General features: G+C 40.1%; 2 protein-coding genes across 21 annotated transcripts in view; one reads left to right on the plus strand and one right to left on the minus strand.

Annotated features, from left to right (window-relative positions):
- Window positions 1-865, minus strand: part of SRGAP3 (SLIT-ROBO Rho GTPase activating protein 3) — a 380,154-nt gene extending 379,289 nt beyond the window's left edge. The window contains exon 1 of one of the 2 annotated variants that reach the window (XM_034955696.2): window positions 678-865. The gene's annotated coding sequence lies outside the window, so the exon portion shown is untranslated. The remainder of the gene's footprint in view (window positions 1-677) is intronic. The other variant, XM_034955697.2, reaches the window with a different exon arrangement.
- On the plus strand, window positions 680-23,638 carry THUMPD3 (THUMP domain containing 3). Of its 19 annotated transcripts, none has more exons than XM_008966840.5 (11): window positions 687-965; window positions 2,712-2,768; window positions 2,870-3,174; window positions 4,763-4,840; window positions 8,914-9,390; window positions 12,374-12,504; window positions 15,699-15,768; window positions 18,385-18,500; window positions 21,079-21,189; window positions 22,149-22,272; window positions 22,460-23,638. In XM_008966840.5, exons 3-11 carry the CDS (start codon window positions 2,923-2,925, stop codon window positions 22,622-22,624), a joined length of 1,524 nt encoding a protein of 507 aa, XP_008965088.2. In that variant the 5' UTR covers window positions 687-965; window positions 2,712-2,768; window positions 2,870-2,922; the 3' UTR covers window positions 22,625-23,638. The 19 variants fall into 19 exon arrangements, with proteins under 19 accessions (XP_003814275.2, XP_054966894.1, XP_008965083.2 ...); XM_055110915.1 differs by having other exon boundaries at window positions 700-1,605; XM_055110916.2 differs by having other exon boundaries at window positions 907-2,043.
- Window positions 23,639-25,105: the final 1,467 nt, after the last annotated feature.

The following is a 25,105-nucleotide window of genomic DNA, read 5'->3' on the forward strand; positions in this document are numbered from 1 at the left end:
TTCAACTCTTTTTTTTTTTTTTTTGAGATGATGTCTTGCTCCCAGACTGGAGTGCAGTGGCACAATCTTGGCTCCCTGCAACCTCTGCCTCCTGGGTTCAAGCAACTCTCCTGCTTCATCTTCCCAAGTAGCTAGGACTACAGGTGCAGGCCACCACATCCAGCTAACTTTTGTATTTTTAGTAGAGACGGAGTTTCACCATGTTGGCCAAGCTGGCCTCAAACTCCTGACCTCAAGTGATCCACCCGCCTCAGCCTCCCAAAGTGCTGGGATTACAGGCATGAGCCACTGTGCCCGGCCAGGTTCAACCCTTGATGAGAAATAAAGTTCATCTGATTGGGCACAGTGGCTCATGCCTGTAATCCCAGCACTTTAGGAGGGCTAGACAAAAGAATCACTTGAGCCCAGATGTTCGAGACCAGCTTAGGCAACATAGTGAGCCCCACTATTTCTATTTTTTTTTAAACTAAAGAAAAATATGAAGTAAACAGTGCTAAAATAGTGATGGCAATACAGAAATCAGGAACTAGTGGCATGACATTTTGGGAAAGATATTTAAATAAGCTGGAGAGACTCGATGTCTCCAGCTTTAAAACAGAAATCAGCCTCTGCCACTTCATAGGTGCTAGAACAAAAGAGACTTGTTCCAAATGAGATGACGCATGTGAAGCGCTTACCCAGTGCTCGGCAAGGGGAAGCACTCTCTAAACGTTAGCAAATACCATGGTAGGACACAAGGCCCCTGACTCTCCGCTTTCAGCTTACTGAAGATCCTCAAAACCAACAGCACACAGCTTCCAGCGCATGCTCCTTTCCCCAAGACCTTGTGGGGGAACCCGCCGCCAGCGCGGAGCCACCGTGACTCGTAGCCTGACTTCCGTTTCCGGGGGCGGCTTCCGGCGGCGTGACCTGACCGCAAGAGGCCAATGGATTGCGGGAGCTGAAAGGGTCTTCGCTGGCGGCCGGTAACTGGCGGCGGTTGGGAACGGCCGAATGTGGCTCTTCTGGTGTTTCAGCTTGGGGAGAGAGGGGTGGCCTTCCTCTTGCAGTTGAGGCCGGCGCTGAGCCGGACTTCAGCCGGATCTCGTGGCGGAGCCCATCTTGCTACCTCTCCCAGGCCTTTATCCGCTCCCTAGGATTCCCGGGCCCTGTAGGTGGGAGTTGGGAGACGTGAGTTCTCTTTCATTCTGCGCCTCTCATTGGCTCTCTGACCTTGTGCGGAACGCGTCCTTTAGCTGACCTCAGCTGCATTTTTTAGAAGATGGAGATTGTATTCACAGTGACTGTCAGCTTTTTAACGGCGGGAACTGACGTAGTGTTAAACACTGTCGTGTATCGCTGGCATAGCACAAGGACATTATAGGTATTCTGTACTCACTTAAGTTATTTTGAGTCACAGACCTTTTGAAAATCTCGTGTAAGCTATGGCCCCTCCACCTCTCTAATACTTCCCCCGGCCCCCACCCCAAGCACACACAAAAGCTTATGCATAGGAAATTTGTTTTACTCTTTCGGATTACTTCCAAGATCTCTCTCCTGATGCCCATCTATGGATCCCAGAGCCTGGCAAGTAGTAGGCGTTTGAATATTTGTAATCATTAGATAGTAAGTATTCAGTTAACCATTTTTATTTTTAATTTTTTCTTTTCTTTTCTTTCTTTCTTTTTTTTTTTTTTTTTTTGAGACAGGGCCTCACTGTGTCACCCAGGCTGGAGTGCAGTCCTCCCACCTCAGCCTCCCAAGTAGCTGGATTCCAGGCGCCCACCACCACGCCCAGCTATTTTTTGTGTTTTTGGTAGAGATGAGATTTTGCCATCTTACGCAGATTGGTCTCAAACTCTTGGCCTCAAGCTATCTACTCACCTCAGCTCCCCAAAGTGCTGGGATTACAGGCATGAGCCAGTGTGCCCAGCCCAGTTAATCATTTTTAAATGCATGAAATGCTATTTCACAGGAGGGAAGAAGATAGCCTATTAATAAGTTTTAATTATTGGCCTAACCATGTACTACTCTCACTTGTCTCCTCACGACTCTAGGAAAGAGGTATTACTAATTACTTAATTACATTTGAAGGTTTGGGAGAATTAATTTGCCATAAGTCATTCAACCTATGATGGTGGAGGCAAGAATTCAAACCTGTATCTATCTGAAACTTTAAAAGCCCCATATTATTATTATTATTATTATTATTATTATTATTTTATTTATTTATTTTTTTGAGACAGAGTCTTGTTCTGTTACCCCGGCCAGAGTGCAGTGGCATGATCTCAGCTCGCTGCAATCTCCACCTCCCAGATTCAAGCAATTCTCCTCCCTCAGCCTCCCAAGTAGCTGGGATTACAGGCTCCCACCACCACGCCTGGCTAACGTTTGTATTTTTAGTAGAGACGGGGTTTCACCATGTGGGCCAGGCTGGTCTTGAACTCCTGACCTCAGGCGATCTGCCCGCCTCGGCCTCCCAAAGTGCTGGGATTACAGGTGTGAGCCACCATGCCCAGCCAAGCCCTATATTCTTAACTAACCATGTTCTTAACATCTAGATGCAGAAATGGATTTGAATGTGATCTGCAGTTTCTATCGTAGTTATGAAATGGCTTTTGTCAACATGGGTTACCCCAAAGCAAACATTGCATGCTATGGAAATACTTCTTGTCTCTTTTTCTCCCATGGTATCTGTATTGCTTCTTTAATAATAACATCATGTTTTACAGCCTGCACTCTGTTTCCATGTTTATTCAACCCTTTTTACTTTGGTGACTGTTTATCAGGTGTGTTGCCTTGTTCTTCCTGCCCTCCAGAGCCCATGTTTTTAATTATAACTGAAATATGAGATGATAATATTTGGGCTTTATTTCTTTTTCTTTTAAAGGACAGTACTGCTTTTAAAGAGACAGTGTTAGGGATCTTGGAAGCACAGCCAACATGTGTGACATTGAAGAAGCCACTAACCAACTCCTAGATGTGAACCTTCATGAGAACCAGAAGTCTGTACAAGTGACAGAAAGTGACCTGGGAAGTGAATCTGAGCTTCTAGTCACTATTGGAGCCACTGTACCTACTGGCTTTGAGCAAACAGCTGCAGATGAAGTCAGAGAGAAACTTGGGTCATCATGCAAAATCAGCAGAGACCGTGGCAAGATATATTTTGTCATTTCAGTGGAAAGTCTGGCACAGGTTTGAATGGAGCAATATTTAAAATAGTTTTCTAAGTTGATCATTTTATGGTTACTTTTCATTTTATAGACCCTTCTGGAATCCTTTCTGATTCTCATTGCTCTGCCCCAAATCAGGTGATTTTAAAGTTACTGCATTTTCTATTGAGTACTGATTTGTAATTTTGACTGTAGTTTCAGTATCCCTTAGGACCAAAAGTGTTTCAGATTTTTGGAGGGGGGCGGGGGGAGTTTTGGAATATTTGCATTATACTTGCCAGTTGAGCATTTCTTTTTTTTTTTCTTTTTCTTTGAGACAGAGTCTTGCTCTGTCATCAGGCTGGAGTGCAGTGGCGCGATCTTGGCTCACTGCAACCTCCGCCTCCCAGGTTCAAGCAATTCTCCTGCCTCAGCCTCCTGAGTAGCTGGGACTACAGGCGCCCGCCACCGCATCTGGCTAATTTTTGTATATTTAGTAGAAACGGGGTTTCACCATCCTGGCCAGGCTGGTCTCGAACTCCTAACCCCGTGATCCACCCGCCTCGACCTCCCAAAGTGCTGGGATTACAGGCCTGAGCCACTGCGCTCGGCCTGCCAGTTGAGCATTTCTAATCTGAAAATCCGAAATGCTGCACTGAGCATTTCCTTTGAGCATTGTGTTGGGGCTCAAAAAGTTTCAGATTTTTAGATATGGGCTGCTCAACCTGTAGTAGGATTGCTACATTTTTAGAGGTGATCTAGTATTTCTTGAGGATTGAATTCACCAGAAAGAATACTGTTCAACTTAAGAAATTCTCTAAGTATCTCAGTATTTATTTACTTCAGCATATAGCAGATGTTTAACCTTTGGTGATGAAACATAAAAGAGATTTTCCTTCTAATTTGCGTCAAAAATTCTTGCTCAGAAGTAATTAGGACTCACTCAAGGTAAAAAGTGAAGGTCAGTAAACTGCAATCTCACTATCATAAAGCTGATATATCTCATTACCACATAAGCAGTGAGAGGGCAAGGATTGTTGTCTATTTTTTTTTCCACCACTATATCCCACGCTCTTAGTGTCTGGCATATAGTAGGTACCCAGAAAATATCTGTGGGATGAATTGGTAAGCAAATGTTTTCCATCCAATATTTTAGCCGATACCCTCAGCAGCTTTGTGAAGATAGGCACTATTATTATCCTCATTAATCATTAGGCTTAGGACACATAAATAATTTCCCCAGGGCCACTCAGCTAGTAATCACAGAACTGGAGCTCAAATCGCCTCCTTTTAACCATTGCAGCATACAGTGTACCATAGAAAGTCATCGAGGAAATATGATACAGCCCACCTGAGTGGCTTCACCTTTCTCTTCTCCCACAAAAGACGTGTTGCCCACAAAACACTTCATGCTTCTCTCTTTCCATCTGCCCTTTTTCCCTTTCTCTAGGGGAAAGCTGATTAGTAACCAAAGAGATGAGAAACTAGGGAGATGGGACATTTTAAAAATACAAAATATAGTTAGTAGCTGCTTTAAAACTATCATTCCTAATTTTTTAAATACTTAATTGTTGATAGCTTGTGCTGTTCAGAAGCTTTCTCAGAAATGTGTTTCTTTTTTTTTCACCCAGGTTCATTGTCTGAGATCAGTTGATAACTTATTTGTGGTGGTTCAGGAGTTTCAAGATTACCAGTTCAAACAAACAAAGGTGAGCTATCCTAAACATGGTGGCTGATTTTTGGCTGTCTTCCACAAAGAGATTATTTCCACTTTTCATAGTCTGTGAAAGTTTAGCATTACTGTAGTCTTTGTAATAGAGAATACTGGGAGGCTTTTACAGTAAAATCTAGAGTTTTGCTGACAGTCTATCCCAAAAGATGTTTTTTGAAAATTAGTATTGAAAACCATTAAAGTTTATAAGAAAGAAGAAAACACCTTGTTTTACTTATAAGAGATATAAACCTTAGATTTGCTTTGCTTTTACATATATTTAGTTCCAAAATAGAATTGCTTCCAGAACATGAACCAAAGAACAAGTGACAGTTTGTGTCTTCTACAAATAACACTTCCTCGCCATCCTGCTTTTGCTCTGCTTTCTTCTCTTTCTTCATTTTTTGAAATAAAGCCAAAATAATATCTAAATACTCCTTCAGTTGTTAGGACAACAGCTTTGTCTCCAATATGTATTTAGCGTCTGAATCCTAAATATTCAGCTGCTGCCTCAGCTGAAGGTTGAAAATAGATTGCAGCAAGGCTTTAGGTTTTTTCCACACTGCTTTTTGGTTAGGTTTCTAGAGTTAACCGCTTAAAAACATTTTTCTATCAGTTTTACGTATCTTAGAAATAATCTTTTTAAAAACAACTGTGATACGCTACCTAATTGTCTAACTTTTATTTATTGGCAAGCATGTTGATTTCCAAAACGTTATTCAAAAACCAGTCAAAGTTGTATGAACCCCCAGCCTACAAAAAAATAAGACCAGACCTAAAAGAAGTCAGACTTAAGGGCCTGGCGTGGTGGCTCACGCCTGTAATCCCAGCACTTTGGGAGGCTGAGGCGGGCGGATCATGAGGTCAGGAGATCGTAGACCATCCTGGCTAACACAGTGAAACCCCGTCTCTACTAAAAATATAAAAAATTAGCCGGGCGTAGTGGTGGGCGCCTGTAGTCCCAGCTACTCAGGAGGCCGAGGCAGGAGAATGGCGTGAACCCGGGAGGCGGAGCTGGCAGTGAGCAGAGATCACACCACTGCACTCCAGCCTGGGCGACAGAGTGAGACTCCATCTCAAAAAAAAAAAGTCAGACTGAAAATAGATAAAAATTGTATTAAGTAAAAATTTAACTTTTAGAAAAGCTTAAAGCAATTCTAATGAGTTCTCTTAAGTATTCAGATGATAATCATGAATTTATTAGTCCCCACCCCCCTCTTTTAAAAAATATTGAGATGGGGTCTCACTATGTTGCCCAGGCTGGTCTCAAACTTCTGGGCTCAAGTGATCCTCCCACTTAAGCCTCCCAAAGTGCTGGGATTACAGGTGTGAGCCATTGCACCTGGCCCCCATTCCCCACCTCCACCCCCACATTTTTTTTTTTTTTTTTTTTTTTTTTTTTGAGACAGAGTCTTGCTCTGTTGCCTAGGCTGGAGTGCAGTGGCACAATCTCAGCTCACTGCAACCTCTGCCACCCGGGTTCAAGCGATTCTCCTGCCTCAGCCTCCCGAGTAGCTGGGACTATAGGCGTATGCCACCATGCCCGGCTAATTTTTGTATTTTTAGTAGAGACGGGGTTTCAGCATCTTGGCCAGGCTGGTCTTGAACTCCTGACCTCGTGATCCACCTGTCTTGGCCTCTCAGAGTGCTGGGGTTACAGGCGTAAGCCACCACGCCTGGCCTCCATCTGCCTTTTTAAAAGTATGAACAAATCTGTGATTTATATGGGTTTTTAAAAACTAGTTAATACATGTATTTGGAGCAAACTTGTAAAGACTGAATGGATATAGAGTGAAAAGTAAGTCTTTGTTCCTATATCCCCATGCTATGCAGCTCCCTCCCTGGAGGCAACAACTATTACCAATTTCTTGGGTATTATTCTGGAGATATTTTACGAATAAATGTATTTTATTTACACAAATGAAAGCATAGCATACATACTTTTCTGCGCTATGCTTTTTTTTCATATACAAGTTGAGTATCCCTTATCTGAAATACTCAGGACCAGAAATGTTTTGGATTTTTGTTTGTTTGTCTTTTGAAATATTCTGGGTTGGGCGTGGTGGCTCACACCTGTAATCCCAGCACTTTGGGAAGCCAAAGCAGGTGAATCATGAGGTCAGGAGTTTGACAGCAGCATGGCCAAGGTGGTGAAACACCATCTCTACTAAAAATACAAAAATTAGCCGGGTGCGGTGGCGGGCTCCTGTAATTCCAGCTACTCGGGAGGCTGAGGCAGGAGAATCACTTGAACCCGGGAGGCAGAAGTTGCAGTGAGCTGAGATCACGCCACTGCACTCTAGTCTGGGCAACAGAGCAAGACTCCGTCTCAAAAAAAAAAAAAAAAGAAAGAAATACTCTGAGGGTGGAACATACGTATAAATCCAAGATTCATTTGTTTCATATATACGTTATACGTATAGCTTGAGGGTAATTTTATATGATTTTTAAAATAATTTATACATGAAACAAAGTTTGTGTACACTGAACCATCAGAAAGCAAAGGTGTCACTATCTCAGCTACCTGTGTGGCATCATGTTGGCACTTCAAAAAAATTTTAGGTTTTGGATTTTGGACTTTGAGATTAGGAATGTTCAACCTATATGTTGGAGATCCTGGCAGTATCATTGCTGGAATTGGCTGCGTATACTCCATTGTTTGGCTGTATAATAATTTAACCAGTCCCATTTTAGGGCGTGAGGGTTTTTCACATTCTTTTGCTATTACAGTGGTGCAACAAATACACTATGTAAATTCTTGTACATATTCAAACTGAGTTGTCATCTTTGTGTTTATCCCATTGATACTTATTGATAATGACAACTGTTTAGTCTTAGTTTTCTCATGCTCATACTTTTTGCTTTTTCTTAATTTGAAAAATCTTTACATTATGTCTTTACTTTTTTCATGTGCCTGTGTTTTCTAATAGTTTGGAAGGTTTATGTGTGTGTGTTCTAGCTGTTACCTTTATAACTACAATATGATATTATCTACCTTATCTACCATATATACATGGTATTTTTTGAATCCCTGCTAAAAGCAATGATGAAATTGGCATATTTATACTTTTTTCCTTTATTTTTCAGTTGTTTTTCTTAGTGTTCACCCTTAAACTTTTAAATATACTTACATTTTATTTATCAGCTTTAACTTCTATCCTTTGACCTCTGGGTGTAAGAGATGAGGGTATCAGTATGCCCATTTACATGCCAGTTTGTAACATTTACCTTCTGCTTTATAATCACAATCCCTACACTTGTTTTCATTTTAGTGATATAATTAAATAGATTATAGGCACATTATTTGTCCTTTTGTTATAATTTGTATCTGTTGAATGGCATGAGTTCAGAAATGTTTGTCTTTCACCTTTATATTTGGCTGATAGTTTGGGTATAAAATTTGGAGTTAGGCTTTCTTTCCTTAAGAATATTGTAGTCAGTGTTCATTCTCTTTTGTAAAAGATGTATTTTTTTAGACAAGATCTTGCTCTGTTGTCTAAGCTGGAGTGCAGTGGCATGATCATAGCTCATTGGAGCCTTGACCTCCCAGGCTCAAGCAGTCCTCCCATCTCAGCTTCCTGAGTAGCTGGGACTACAGGCACATGCCACCATGCCCAGTTAATTTTTGTATTTTTTTGTGGAGACAGAGTTTTGCCATGTTGCCCAGTCTGGTCTCAAACTCCTAAGTTCAAGTGATCCACTTGCTTCAGCTTCCTAAAGTGCTGGGATTACAGGCATGAGCCACCATATCCAGCCCAGACTTTTTTTCTTGTCATTATTTCCCAAACAATACAGTATAACAACTATTTCCATAGCATTTACATTGTATCAGGTATCATAGGTAAGATAGAGATGATTTAAGTTACTCTTGAGAGGATGTGTGTAGGTCATATGCAGACACTATACCATTTTATATGAGGGGACTTTTGAGCATCTTTGGGTTTTGGTGTCTTTGGCGGTCCTGGAACCAGTGTCCCCCATGGATACCAACTGTCCATAAGCAAAGTAGAGGTTTATTTGTTTGATTATAGTGGTGAGAAATGAATGAATTTCTTTCTCTGTCCTTTACAGGAAGAAGTTCTAAAGGATTTTGAAGACTTGGCTGGAAAACTCCCATGGTCAAACCCCTTAAAAGTGTGGAAAATTAATGCCAGTTTTAAAAAGAAAAAAGCAAAGCGCAAAAAGATAAATCAGAATTCAAGTAAAGAGAAGATTAATAATGGACAAGAAGTCAAAATCGATCAGAGAAATGTTAAAAAAGAGTTCACTAGCCATGCTTTAGATTCTCATATCTTAGATTATTATGAAAATCCAGCCATCAAAGAGGATGTATCAACATTAGTAGGTGATGATTTGGCATCTTGCAAAGATGAGACTGATGAAAGCTCAAAAGAAGAAACTGAGCCTCAAGTGCTGAAGTTTAGAGTCACATGCAACAGGGCAGGAGAGAAACATTGCTTTACCTCAAATGAGGCTGCAAGAGATTTTGGGGGTGCTGTTCAAGATTATTTTAAGTGGAAGGCCGACATGACCAACTTTGATGTGGAGGTAGGTATAGGCTCTGACTGTGGTGATTGAAGAATGCTGTCACAGATTTGTAGAATTTCCAGACTAACCCAATGTTATGCACAATTAAATTGAGGAAATAGTAGGGTGTGGTTAAGAAGAGCATAGGCTATGGAGACAGATTTAGATCCAAATTTTGACTCCACAACTGTATAACTTTGGACTAGATAGTCTCTGAGCCTCTGTTTCAAATGGAGCCAATAATATTATGTACCTTTAAGGTTATCCTGAAGGATAAATGAGGTACATTTAAAATATTTGGTGCAATACCTTGCATACACTAAGTGCTCCATAGATGGAAGCCATCAAGGTTGAGTTGTCTGTTTTCTTTTTCTTTTTCGAGACAGAGTCTTGCTCTGTCACCCAGGCTAGAGTGCAGTGGTACGATCTCAGCTCACTGCAGCCTCCACCTTCCTGGTTCAAGTGATTCTTGTGCTCAGCCTCCCAAGTAGCTGGGGCTACAGGCACATGCCACCACACCTGGCTAATTTTTGTATTTTTTAATAGACATGGGGTTTCACCCTGTTGGCCAGGCTGGTCTCAAACTCCTGTGGTGATCTGCCTGTCTTGGCCTCCCAAAGTGCTGGGATTATAGCTGCACCTGGCCTGATTTCTAATAGACTACTCTTTTACTATATTATGTGGACTTTCATATTATAAAATTCAACCAGAATTAAAATAGTTATTTTGTTTTTGTGTGTCTTGGTTGCAGAGCTTTGCTACTGAAAAAATAAAATAAGGCTGGGCGCAGTGGCTCACGCCTGTAATCCCAGCACTTTGGGAGGGAGGCCGAGGCAGGTGGATCACTTGAGGTCAGGAATTTGAGACCAGCGTGGCCAACATGGTGAAACCCTGTCTCTACTAAAAATACAAAAATTGGCCCGTCGTGGTGGCACACTCCTGTGGTCCCAGCTACTGGGGAGGCTGAGGCAGGAGAATCACTTGAACCAGGGAGGTGGAGGTTGCAGTGAGCCAAGATCATGCCACTGCATTTCAGCGTGGGTGACAGAGCAAGACTCCATCTCCAAAAAAAAAAAAAAGTGCATTTTTTAAACAAACCCTGACCTTCTCAAATCAGGACATCATTGCTAATACTCATCCTAGAGTCAGCTCTCCTCTTTCTTAAATTCTGCTAGATTTCCAAAGCCAGGTACCTCATTTTAGTATATTTACTTTCCTTGGTCTTAATCCTCTTTTATCTGGGTGATTGACATGTGAACCATAGGAACTAAAGTATTTAAGTCTCTGACACCTTAAAACATCTCTAGCAGCTGATATATTTACCAAAGAGCCAATTTCTGTTGCTTTTGGGACACTTGAATCTGGGGCAAGTCACTTATTCTAACTTTTTTGTGCATGTCAGATCAGGAGTCTAATTCCCCATTCCTTTTTTTCCTCATATACTGCCTTGAAAATGAATACGTGGCTCACACCTGTAATTCCAGTACTTTGGGAGGCCTCGGCAGGCAGATCGCTTGAGCCCAAGAATTTGAGACCAGCCTGGGCAAAATAGTGAGACCCTGTCTCCACTAAAAATAAAATAAATATTTTAAAAAATAAAATGAATAGGTTAACCAGAACAGTGATGTCTAAAAGTTAGCAAGGTGATTCAGAGGAGTTTCTGGAGCCGTGCTGCATTGGTTTAAATCCCAGAGGAGGCTGGGTGTGGTGACACACACTTGTAATCCCAGCACTTTGGGAGGTCGAGATTGGAGGATTGTTTCAGGCCAGGAGTTCTAGACCAGCCTAGGCGACATAGGGAGACCCTGTCTCTACAAAAAATAAATAAAAAATTAGCTGAGTATTATGACAGACACCTATAGTCCCAGGTACTTGGGAGGCTGAAGTAAGAGATTGCTTGAGCCCAGGAAGTCCAGGCCACAGTGATCTGTGATCATGCCACTGCACTCCATCCTGGGCGACAGAGTGAGACCCTGTCTCAAAAAAAAGGGAATTCCTGAGGAGCTGTCTTTGTGCCTCAGTATCCTCATTTATAAGGGGAATAATACCTAGCTTAGGGGATGTGACTATGAGATGAGGCCATGTATGTAAAATGTGTAGAATAGTGCTTTGCATTAGGAAGTGCTTTATGAGTATCAGCTGTGCTTCTGCTGTGGTTAAGCTCAGGAAGTCTTTCAGTGAAAGATTGGGGAACATTTTGGTTTAGTTTAGTTCACTTTTGAGACAGGGTCTCGCTGTATCACCCAGACTGGAGTGCAGTGGTGCAATCATGGCTCACTAAAGCCTTGACTTCCCAGGCTCAGGCTGTCCTCCCACCTCAGCCTCCCGAGTAGCTGGGACTGTGGTCCTGTGCCACCGCACTCAGTGTAATAAGACTTTTTATTTGAGACTTTACCAATTTTTAAAACTTTTTTGTTGAGATACACTTTGCACCCCTTAAGTACACAAATCTTAAGTTTTCAGTAAGTTTTTACTTATATACACGATGTGTAAACAGCATCCAGATAGAGATACAAACTATTTCCAGTGCCTCGGGCTCCCCTTGCCCTTTCCCAGTCAGTACCCACTCAAGGCAATCACTAATCTGACTGCTACCACCAAAAATTCGTTTTGCCAATTTTTGAACTTCATATAAATGAAATCATATAGTATATAGTTTTTTTCGTTCATTTTAATATCTATTATTTTCTTTTAATTCACTATGTTTATTGGCTACAACCAGATTTCACCCCAATTTTTGTAACACAAACATATTTTGAAGGCTTAGAGGTTTTTTAATATGTATTTTTTAAATGTCTTAACTTTTTAGACAGTTCTGGGCTGTGGTGCGCTATGCCGATCAGGTGTCTGCACTAAGTTTGGCATCAATATGGTGACCTCCCAGGAGTGGGGGACCAACAGGTTGCCTAAGGAGGGGTGAACCGGCCCAGGTCAGAAAAGTCTTATTACTAAGCGCAGTTTGAACAATCCTAAAACTATTTTGTCTTGTTCCACTTTACTATAGGTTCTTTTGAACATCCATGATAATGAAGTCATTGTGGGCATTGCATTGACTGAAGAGAGTCTCCACCGAAGAAATATAACACATTTTGGACCTACAACTCTTAGATCAACTCTTGCCTATGGGATGCTCAGGTAAGAAAATGAGTTTGCCATCCAGCTTAAAGTGGCACCTTGGTTTGAATGTTCCCTTCAAAATACTGATTTGTGTGTATGTGTGTTTGAGGTACTGTGTTGGAATAGAGTGGATAACGAATAGAATGGAAAGCTAATGATCTATTTCTTTCCCTTCTATCCAATATTGACTCCTTGTGATCTGAAAATACTGCTTAATAGATGGCTCAGTTTTCTTTATTTCTTTTTTTGAGACAAAGTCTCACTCTGTCGCCCAGACTGGAGTGCAGTGGCGAGATCTCAGCTCACTGTAACCTCTGCCTCCCGGGTTCAAGCAATTCTCCTGTCTCAGCCGAGTAGCTGGGATTACAGGTGCCTGCCACCACGCCCAGATAATTTTTGTATTTTTTTAATAGAGACGACATTTCACTATGTTGGCGAGGCTGGTCTCAAATACCTGACCTCAGATGATCCACCTGCCTCGGCCTCCCAAAGTGCTGGGATTACAGGTGTGAGCCACGGCGCCCAGTTTTCTTGATTTTAAAATGAGAGTAATAGTTTTCACCTGCCTCTTGAATGAGGTTACCACATTTCTGTTTAGCAAGGATATGTGTGTTGGGAGATAAGAGTAAATTTTGCTGTTTCATTTCTGTGCAGTGAAAAAGATGAAAGCAGAGATTTTTATGTGTATAACGTGTAAATGAACAGAAAGAGCTTTTACTTATATTTTTAAGCTTTATGCTCACAGCAGCTCAGGAATCATCCTAGAATTTTTTGCTTTTCAGAGTACACGACCTATCTTTCCTTCTCCTTTGCCCTTCTCTCTTTGATTGGGTGCTTCTTTCCACCACTTGAAAATGTTTATTTTCTCTAAAGCTTCTGTTTTCCAGATGGCAAAATGGATTTGATGTGAGACTTAAAGGATTATTAGTGAGGATTAAATGCTGAAGCATATGCAAAATACCTGTTATATACAGTGCCTGGTATGTCCTGGTAGTTAAGTCCAGTCATGCATCACTTAATGACAGGGATACATTCTGAAAAATGTGTCATCACGCAATTTCATCATTGTGCGAACCTCATGGAGTGTACCTACACAAATCTAGATGGTGTAGCCTACTACACACCTGGGCTATGTGGTATCTCCTATCGCGCCTAGGCTACAAACCTGTACAGCATGTTATTGTACTGAATATTGTAGTCAGTTGTAACGCAGTGGTAAGTATTTGTGTATCTAAACATAGAAAGGGTAGGGCAAAATATGGTGTTATAATTACTGCATTCATATATTTGGTCCACCATTGATTGGAAGATTGTCATGCAGTACATGACTGTATTCCTTCTCTTCCAATCTTTTATCTTCCTAACATATTAATTCAATGACGATAATAGAAAATTGGGCCCATTTGATAAAGGAAAATCTTCTAGTCTTCATTAATTTAACAAATATGCATTATCTACTGCCAGGCATATGGTAGAAACCAGGGATACAGAGAGGGTGTTATTTTGGGTGCAAATATTTAAAACCTAAGTAATCAAGTTTAGGATAAAAAAGTGATAATTGTGCCAGAGAGGGGTTTATTGGAAAGATAAAGAGAAATCTTGGGGATTCTACAGAAAAACTGAATGTTGGTTCTCAAGAAGGGTAGGAACCACATCTTGGAAAACCACCAGAAATGTAGGCAGCCATTTTTATCTCCCCTTAGAGCCTGTGGACTCTTGTCTCTTCTCATCTACATGCTTTCTCATCTAAATTTATGTATTTCCAATTCCAAACGACCAACCCACACTGCCTAGGGCTTTTAGCTCTTTGTTCCAAATTCCTGGAAGAGAGGATCTGCTTGACATTGTTTTGGTCAGATATTCACCCCTGACCATCAGGAATGGCTTGGAGTACAGGGTGCTTACCCCCTCAAGAGGGTTGCCAAGGATTCTGTTGCCATGTGTTGAGGAGTAGGAGCAAGGAGATAGAGCAGGACCAATGTTACAATAAGAACCCACTATTAACCCCCAAGAATCTGTCTTGTGAGGGAGATAAATAGTTATCATACATGCGATAAGTCCCACACCAGCACATGAAAAGATTAGAAGAACAAGAGAAGGGAAGAAACCTACTGACCTGTTTCAGGGTGGGATGCTTCATTAAGAGGATAACAGTTAAGCCACTAACAGTAATGCCTCTAATCTTGAATCTGTTACCTACTGGTTTTGTGTCCCTGGGCAGGTAACTTCATGTTTCCTTGCATCAGCTTACCTTTAAAATGAGAATAATGATAATTATCTAACAGGGTCCTTACTGAGGATTCCGTGAGATAATGCATGGGAAGAGCTTAAGTCCATGCCCAGGAAATGCTAAGTGCTCAAAGTAAAGCATTTTTTTTTCCTTTTTTTATTACCTAGTCCCACAGAGCAATTTTTTTATATCAAGATTAGCTTTAAATTCAGAAGGAAAAGAATACTGAATGTCTCATTGCCAGTAACCTTATATTGATGCATGTTTGACTTGAGACATTTTTGAGTCTTTTTAATGTAATACAGGTTTCTATTGAAAACAACACTGTTGTCTAAAAGTGTGCATGAGCGTGTGTGTGTGAGTGTGTGTGTACACATGTGTACTTTAAGATGTCTGCAAACTAAATTTCATCTGAGAGTGAAATGGGATTTTGGAAGATAGTCAAAGGAGATTTAGTTATAACGATTTTTTTTCCCCAAGTAATGGAATATACAGTCAACATATCATTACAAATTGATTTTATTTATTTATTTATTTATTTATTTATTTATTTATTTTTGAGACGGAGTCTTGCTCTGTCACCCAGGCTGCATCTTACATGATCTTGGCTCACTACAATCCCCGCCTTCTGGGTTCAAGCAATTCTCGAGTCTCAGCCTTCGTACTAGCTGGGATTACAGGCACCCACCACCACGCCCAGCTAATTTTTTGTATTTTTAGTGGAGATGGGGTTTCGCCATGTTGGCCAGGCTGGTCTTGAATTCCTGACCTCAAGTGATCCACCCATCTCAGCCTCCCAAAGTGCTGGGATTACAGACGTGAGTCACCGTGCGCAGCCACAAATTGATTTCTAAAATATGTGTAGATTGGTGTTCCTTCAGGCTAGTGTGATAGGTCCTCAGTCTTAAAGCTTCAGGAATCATCAGTATAGAAGCCTCAGCTTTTGAGTGAGTCTTCACATAGGCTGTTTTCTTTTCTCTAGGCTCTGTGATCCTCTACCTTATGATATAATAGTCGATCCAATGTGTGGAACTGGGGCAATACCAATAGAGGTAATCATATTTCTTTAGCTTTTAGATAAGAGTGATACATCCAGAATATTCTAGACCTAATGGGCAAATTAGACATAATGAAATCTCCATGGTTGGATCAGTGGACCCAAGAGTTTTAAAACAATTAACAATAGAAAGTTGGAACTTTTTTGTAAAGAATGTAACTACTTATTTCAAAGAGCCATGTGCCACTGGACTAGATACATTGTTAGTGACATCTATTCACTAGATTACAGAGGAAGCTGAGAATTACAAACTGCCGATGAGTCCTCTTTGTGTAACAGACAAGCTGGTAGACTTGAATGGGAAAAGATAATTGAAGGCATAAGCATAAACTGGAGGAAGGCAATTTTCTTCTCTGTAATCCACTTAAGTTCCTAGAGGGAATAAGTATAGTTGTAAAAAGGGGAAACTTATGAACATTACTTGGATTTTTTAGGGAGTCTAACAAGCTTAATACCAAATGCTCTTAGTTTTCAAAATTACCATGATATTGAGAGGACTCATAAAAATTGTGTAAAGCAAAGCAAGAAATGGAAAGGCATTTTCTAAATGGAGAATATTTCACAGTAGATTCCCCTTGAATAATCAGTATCATCTATATGTTTTTAAACAATTTAGAAGAGGGAGCTCCCAGTAAAATCACTGAAGTTTGTGTGAAACATAGTAGTTCTTCCATATAGTATACTGACAGCCAATTTGAATAAACTGCAGGGAGACACAGCAGATTATATGATTGGGTAGTAACTGGACAGATGAGCAAGTCCAAAGCAAGCCCACAAGGGGAGGAATAATCCAAACTGTAATTAGAAAATTGTATCTGTTCTGGGAGTTAAAATCCAAGACTGAAATCACAGAAGTCTACATGTGACTGTGTTCCATGAAAGCCAGATAAATTACTGTGGCTTAAAGAGACTGCATAGTAAAAACCCAGTCCTTCTTGTGGCCAAGAAGGATTCTGGGAACAAAGCAGAGTATTGTTTTCTAGTATGAAATCATGATATGTGTATGAAATAGCAGGTAAGGTCACCGCATGTCAAGAAATACACAACAGAGCTCCAAGTAAAAGTAAAGGCCGAAAAAAATTAAAACATGAAGTTTGAGCCATTTCCATGTAAGAGTAGACATGCAGATGTCAATGTAGAAAAACCTAAGCTGATATATGATCAAAATGAATAAAATTATGAAGAAATTGACAAGGTATATATAAAGATTTGTTTACCAAAGTATACAATACTTGATCTAGAATACTTTTTTTTTTTAATTTAGAAGTGTTATGCTATAAAACCCAATTCTTTCCAATGCTGAAAATCCAAATAGGTTTAGGAAAAAAAAAAAGAATATTTGGGAATCGGAATCACTGAGAGCCTTCCTCAAACTCTAGGTCCCCTCTACATCCCCACCCACCCAAAATTCTGGGATACTTCAACTTCCCTTTTGTTTGATGTCATCGTAGGATGGTAGACAGGGTATGTTATCACCCTCAAGTGTCTGGGCAAAAGAAAAACTTATGAAACACTGCACTCATGGATGAGAAGTATGTTACTGTTCACAAAGGAACACAAAGGTGTTTGCTACTCACCCCTAAGCAGAGGCAGACCTTTCCCGGCTTTCATGTCAGAAACCTTCTGTTAATCTGCATAGAACATTGTTCAGGCCTAGGGTCACGTCACCTCATTCCACAAATGACATGTGACAGCTTGGTATTTATGTTCTGCTGACAGGTTTTTTATTTATAATTACAAAATCCTTCCAGTGATATGGTGGTTACCATTCAAAAGCCTATCATACAAAGGAAATTGCATTTTACTATTTTTTTTTGACCTGGGGTCTTGCTCTGTCAGCCAGGCTGGCGTGCAGTGGTGTAATCTCAGCTCCCTGCAACCTCTGCCTCCCTGTCTTAAGCCATTCTCCCACCTCAGCCTCTCGAGTAGCTGAGACTCAGGTGCACACCATCACACCCAGCTGATTTTTTGTGTTTTTGTAGAGATGGGCTTTCACCATGTTCCCAGGCTGGTCTCGAACTCCTGGGCTCAAGAAATCCTCCTGCCTCAGCTTCCCAAAGTGCTGGGATTTCAGGTGTGAGCCACCATGCCCGGCCGGAAATAGCATTTTATTTTGCAATTTTCAAATATATCAGATTATGTAAACTCCCACAACCACAAATTTCAAATATTTTCAAACCGCATTAACTTGGAATTTATTTAGTGTGCCAGACACTGCTGGATGAGGAACTGAATAAAATACTAGATCTGACCTCAGAGAGCTCCCAGGTTAGTTGAGAGGCATAAAGGGGAAGAAATAATTAACCGTGGAACAAGTGCAGTGGCAGAGGTACGTACATACAAAGTGTTTTTGGGAGGGGCACATGAGACTGCTTGGAGAGTTAAGGTTGATGTTGAAAGGGCGTGAGGTTTGAGCTGGGTCTTAAGAGATGGGTAGAGGTTCAGCAAGCAGAGAAAGAATGAGGGCATTTTCAGCCGGGGAAATAGCACAGTTGACAACATGCAATGTTTTGCCACTCTAGAAAAGCACTGGATTGTCTTTGTTTGTTGACAATTTAATCATATTTTACAGTTTGCTACTTTTGTTTTAACATACACTCTTATCTTTTAGGGGGCCACTGAATGGTCTGACTGTTTCCATATTGCTGGTGATAATAATCCACTGGCTGTGAATAGAGCAGCAAATAACATTGCATCTTTATTGACCAAGAGCCAAATTAAAGAAGGGTAAAAATTTAAAAGATTTCTTAGCATCTTTTAGAGTTAGAGAATCACTTTTTATATTGACTTTATGAATTAAAACTCCCAGTGCATTGTGACGTCATTGTAACCAAAATGAATATACTATGAGACTCCATTTACATTTTTAAAGTTTATTGAAAATAATTTATATTTTTAAAATATTATTTTAGCGATAATTTCCCCACCATATGCAATTTTTCATTTGTCTTATTCATATGTCTTTTCCCCCACATATTGGAAGAATATTCTATAGACTCATTTTAATTTCACAAAATTTTAAACAGTATATTTTTACATAGGCTTCTTTTTTGCTTTGGGTACAGGGTCTCATTTTGTCACCCAGGCTGGAGTGCAGTGACATGATCATGGCTCACTGTAGCCTCAACCTACTGAGCTCAAGCAATCCTCCTGCCTTGGCCTCCCTAGTAGCTAGGAATACAGGCATGTGCCACCATGCCCAGCTAATTTTTTAAATTCTTCGTAGAGATGGGGGTATTGCTGTTTTGTCCAGGCTGGTGTCAGACTCCTGGCCTCAAGAGATTCTGCCGCTTCAGCCTTCCAAACTGCTGGGATTAGAGACGAGTCACCACACCCGGACCATAGTCTTTAAAGTCACTACATAAATTCCATCGTATAGAAATACTGCAGTTTATATAGCCTCGCCTCTATTTTATTACTAAGTCATTGGTTATATATTTCATTGTCTCTCTGATCTAATTTTTTAGGACAGTGCTTCTCAAACATTAATGTACATGTGAATCACCTGGGAGTACTGTTAATACAGATCTGATTTAGTAGTTTGGGATGGGACCTAAGAGTCTGCATTTTCCAGGAAACTCCAGGACAATGCTGATGCTGCTGGTCTATGTATCAACATTAAATCCTTTTACGTGTATTAAGACAAGTAGTTGGAAGGCTTCAATTTTCTTAAATACTGATTTGTTTTATTGTGATGAATTAATTTTGAATGGTTTCATGTTTATTGAGGGTTTTTTTTTATGAGCCTAGTATATGGCCAGTCTTTTTTTTTTTAATTAAAACTGATAAACATTTAAACAAACGTACCTTTCTAGCTTCTGAATATTTTATCTTGTTTGTACCTACACTGTCTGTTCAACCCGTACATTTTTTTTTTTTTTTTTTTTTTTTTTTTTGAGACGGAGTCTCACTCTGTCGCCCAGGCTGGAGTGCAGTGGCTTGATCTCGGCTCACTGCAAGCTCCACCTCCCGGGTTCACGCCATTCTCCTGCCTCAGCCTCCCAAGTAGCTGGGACTACAGGCACTCGCCACCATGCCCGGCTTATTTTTTTTTTTTTTGTATTTTTAGTAGAGACGGGTTTTCACCATGTTAGCCAGGATGGTCTCAATCTCCTGACCTCATGATCTGCCCACCTCGGCCTCCCAAAGTGCTGGGATTACAGGCATGAGCCACTGTGCCCGGCCTCAACCTGTACATTTCTATCCATTTTACTTTGGTTTTTAATATTTTTTGCCTTTTGTTTTGTGCAGTTATTGGTATGTGGTTATAATACATATTTTATATGTACTTTTAAAAATTATGTAATGATTGCTTTTATTGCATTTTTTTCTTAAATTCTTCATTAAATGTCAATTAAATCTTTAATTTCTGCTGATAACCTTTGACTTATCTTCAGCTCTTAGCCTGTGCATTATTTTGTTTCTTAAACCAGTTGCTTTGCCTTAATGGGGAGGATTTAAATCCTTTGTATTTATTATTATTCATTCTGTCTTCTGTCATCTATATTTTTTATCTTAACTTTTTTCTTAGTCTTGTTTTATATAGCATGGCACATATTTTCCTTTTGGTTTTTCATCTTGAAACAATTACCTATATATTTGCCAATTTTACTATCTGTTTTTCTTTTAGGCCTCTTGTTATTACTAGTTTTACAAACTTTATTCTTCAGATACATCACCCCATTATCTTTTCTTTAGTATTGTTTTTTTCCAGTGTATGTTTTATCAGCAACTTAAATTTTTGTATCATCGGTTATGTAATTTACTGCTTCAGCATTGTTTTTAAAGTTGTCTTTTGCAGTTCTCTGCATTACAATCATGTTTTCAGTTTGTTTCCCTTTTTTTCTGAGACGGGGGTCTTGCTCTGTCACCCAGGCTGGAGTAAAGCGGCAGAATCCTAGCTCACTGCCTCTTTCAACTCCTGGACTCAAGTGATCCTCCCACCTCAGCCTCCTGAGTAGCTGGGACTATAGGTGTGTGCCATCATGCCTTGCTAACTTTTTTAAAAAGTATTTTACAGACAAGGTCTCACAGTGTTGCTCAGCTGGTCTCAAATTCCTGGAGTCCAGTGATCCTCCCACCTCAGCCCCTGAAAGTGCTGATTATAGGCACGAGCCACCATGCCCAGCCTGACCTTCTATTTTTTACCTTTGTGCCATTTCTTAAATTTTGAATAGGTTGATATTATCACTGATATCCTTAGCATTTGATGTTTTGCTGTAGCAGTCTCTTTTCAGAAACAAAAATTGTTGTAATAATTTTATGCTTCACAGTATGTTGAAGCACCTTTCCTTTGTCCCCACAGCAAACCCTCCTGGGGCTTGCCCATAGATGCTGTTCAGTGGGATATCTGCAATCTGCCATTGAGAACTGGCTCTGTGGATATTATTGTAACAGATTTGCCATTTGGAAAAAGGTGAGAATTGGTTGGGTTTTTTTTTAATGAATTTTACTTTCACTTGTTATACTAGTACCTGCTTGTCTTCCAAATGTGTCATTATTTTCCTTGCGTTTATTCTAAGTCAGGAAAAAAATCTTGAATTTTAGCAGACTTAGCAGAGCTGTTTTTCACTTAACAACATGATGGATTCACCCATTATGTTTCTTCTGAGAACTCAGGAATGTATTAACTACATTTTGAATCCTGACCATCATGGGAGGTTCATTTTTAAATTACCTGTAATTCACTTTCTAGCCCATTCTTGAATTATATATCTTACACAAAAAGGTGGTAGAAGACTTGGTTCTCATTCTGTTTCTCAGCATAAATGATTCTTTTTTTTTTTTTTTTTTTTTTTTTTTGGAGACAGAGCCCTGCTCTGTTGCCCAGGCTGGAGCGCAGTGGTATGATCTCGGCTCACTGTAACCTCTGCCTCCCGGGTTCAAGCGATTCTCCTGCCTCACCCTCCTGAGTAGCTCGGATTTCAGGCACATGCCATCATGCCCAGCTTATTTTTGTATTTTTAAAAGACAGGGTTTCACCATATTGGCCAGGCTGGTCTCAAACTCCTGACTTCAGGTGATCTGCCTGCCTCAGCCTCCCAAACTGCTGGGATTACAGGCATGAGCCACCAAAACACCTGGCCTAAATGATTTCTAATCACTTGTTTGGTTTATACAGTTTGAGTGCTTATTATACTAAGAGGACAAGTCATATAACTAACATAGTTGTCCAAAAAAAATTTTTTTGATTCAGAATTCTAAGCAGTTTACTAACTCAGCTTATTTCATAGACATGTAATGGCAAAGGTCTGGTTTCTAAAACTACAGCTATTTTTCATGCCTCAGGATGCATGAAACTGTTTTTGTTTCATATAGTCCTTCTATTTTGTATCTTTTGCAACAGTGTTTGACTCATGAGACCTTCTATTATAGGATGGGATCCAAGAAGAGAAACTGGAACCTTTATCCAGCTTGCCTACGGGAGATGAGCCGTGTCTGCACACCTACCACAGGCCGAGCTGTACTACTTACTCAAGACACAAAATGCTTTACCAAGGTGCTATACACATTAGCTCAAAATCGCAGCCTGTGGCAACTTTGGGATCTTTTTGAGATTTGGGGATGTTTGTTTGGATGAGATTTGTTTTCTCTTCCCCTGAGGTTTCTTATCTGGCAGTTAAGAATCCTGGTTGATGTAAAAGTAGATTGTCAACCTAATTGTTATGTTTTTTGTGTGTACACAGGCATTATCTGGAATGCGACACGTATGGCGAAAGGTGGATACAGTCTGGGTGAACGTTGGTGGTCTTCGTGCTGCAGTTTACGTTCTGATACGTACACCTCAAGCTTTTGTTCATCCTTCAGAACAAGACGGAGAAAGAGGAACTCTTTGGCAATGCAAAGAATGAAGATGACTAATAGTACTTGTACTTCCCACCACTGGAAATGTTAGCATAAAAGAACTTGGAGAGGAAAAAAGTATTAACAAAACTGCAGTCTGCACTCTTTAAACCTGTTTAAGGCTCTTCATCCTGGTTAGCAAAAGGTGTGAATGTAACGTGATGGAATTTAAAAGTTTTATGAGACCAGGCACAGTGGCTCACGACTGTAATTCCAGCAGTTTAGGAAGCCAAAGTGTGCAGATCACCTGAGGTCAGGAGACCAGCCTGGCCAACATGGTGAAACCCTGTCTCTACTAGAAATACAAAAATTAGCCAGGTGTGGTGGCGGGCGCCTGTAATCCCAACTACTCAGGAGGCTGAGGCTAGAGAATCACTTGAACCCAGCAGGCGGAGGTTGCGGTGAGTCGAGATCACGCCATTGCACTCCAGCCTGTGCGACAAGAGCGAAACTCTGTCTCAAAAAGATTTTATAAGAAAGCAGAGCTTTTCCTTGAAGCTCTTTTGAAGTGGTAGCTTAATTAGTATTTTGTTGAAAATACTTTAAAGATGCCTAGTGAAAAGCCTACTAAAGTGCTGTGAGATTGGGGTTTAGAACATTTTATTTTCAGGCTTTATGGCCTATTTTCCATTGTGTCAAGTGCAAAACTACCCTGGCCCAAAGGAAGGGCAGAGAACATAATTACATCTTAGGCCACATTTCATTGTCTTTGCAGCTTTGCTAATCCAGTTGCTCAAGTTCTTTACCTCAACCTGAAGGAATGAAGCATTACATTTTGTGAATGGTGTTCAGCCTATAAGACGAAGTTTCACAAGACCTATAGGAAAGTTTACCATCTGCCTTAAATATTAAAATATCCATCTGTTATTCACATTAATACACAGAATGAAAATAGAGGTCTAGGAATTATCAAAGGTACTGCAAAAATACTGTATAGAACTTATTTGTAAATAGCACATACATTGATAGATGGGGTGTGGGACCAACAAACCAAATTAAAAGAAATTGTTTTTCTTTCAGTACACTACGGTGTGTGTTTTCAAAACCAAACACAAACCTGTCAAGAGTATTTGTTGGCTAGTTTCTTAAAAGGCCAAGAGGAAAAAAATGATGTATCTTTGGAAAACTTTTAATTTGGGAGTTATGTGAGTTGTTATTTTCTCCTGGATCACGATTCACATTTAATTGCTTTTCCAGTTGCAACAAGTCCTTCTTGAGGGTTTTGTGGAAAATGGTGCTTCCCTGGAACAGAGTAGTTGAGGTTTTTTTGTGGAACTCATCGTAGTATTGTTTATTTTGGAGCCTCTGGCTGCATTCAGTATAGATTTTCAGTATCCTATTAGTATTATAATAGTACTCCTCTTAATACTTTTTGATGTCTCCATTGAGAATAAAAGGACACAATACTTTTGAAAGAAGAGTTCACATTAGCAGCACAGCCAGCAATCCTCATCTGGTTTCTCTGATCTCCTATCCCACACTTCATAATGAATGGGAAATAAGATGTTTATGAAGGTTTTATATCCTAGACTGGCGTTTTTACCACTATCAGAATTCACAGCTGCTTTGTTTATGGGCCGAACACAAAACTTTTCACCTGATGGGAGAATCCATTTAAACCTCAAATTAAGCAACCCACAGAACCAGGAAGTTCAAGGACCATGTCTGTTTTCACCACGATGTCTTTCCCCAACCCCTCCACCCCCCGCTCCACCCCCCACTAAGGGCAGGGTATTGTATCTGCCAGACTGGGTATTTGTTGAACAAGTGAGTATTTTTGCCTATTAGCTTAGTTTTTAAGGAAATCATTTTTTCCTTGATTCATCATAGCTTTAATCCTATTAAATACTACAATAAAAATTTGACAAGACTGATATAAATATGTAGTGGGCAATAGTTTGCCGTCTTCTTCCCTAGTATGGTGTTTTTCAATCTGGTGACTAGAATAGGCAGTGGGCTATAAGCAGGATTCATAAGGCCTGGAGCTGAATTCTATGTGACACTGCCACCTATTCATTGTGTGACCTTGGTTTTAACCTTCAAAGTAGGTCTCCTGGACTAAAAGAATGTGAAAAGATGGGGAAATGAACCTGTAATCTGAACATGGAATGACTTAGTTACAGACCAGACATATTGTTACTGGGAATGAAAAAGTCAATATATTTGAGGGGAAAAAAATGTAAATATTGAGAAATATTTTACAAATCTAATTAGGGGAAGATAGTTATCTCCCAATACTAGAGGGTACCAGAGTGCTTTTAAGGGGAACATTTGGTTACCCTTATTTCTTTAAAAAATGGCAGTTTAGGAAATTCTGCCCTAACTGTAGGCCCAATGTCAGATAGGACTCAGGTCTCCACTGCAAGGACCAAAATGTTAAGTTGAAGACTGAAAATGGGAAAATTTGGAAATGTCTTTGGAACCTCAAGTACATAAAAGCCTGTAAGTGCTTCATACTCATTAACAACATAGGCATAGAAAAAAGATAT

This window comes from Pan paniscus, chromosome 2 (genome assembly GCF_029289425.2).
Source record: "Pan paniscus chromosome 2, NHGRI_mPanPan1-v2.0_pri, whole genome shotgun sequence".
NCBI lineage: Eukaryota > Metazoa > Chordata > Mammalia > Primates > Hominidae > Pan > Pan paniscus.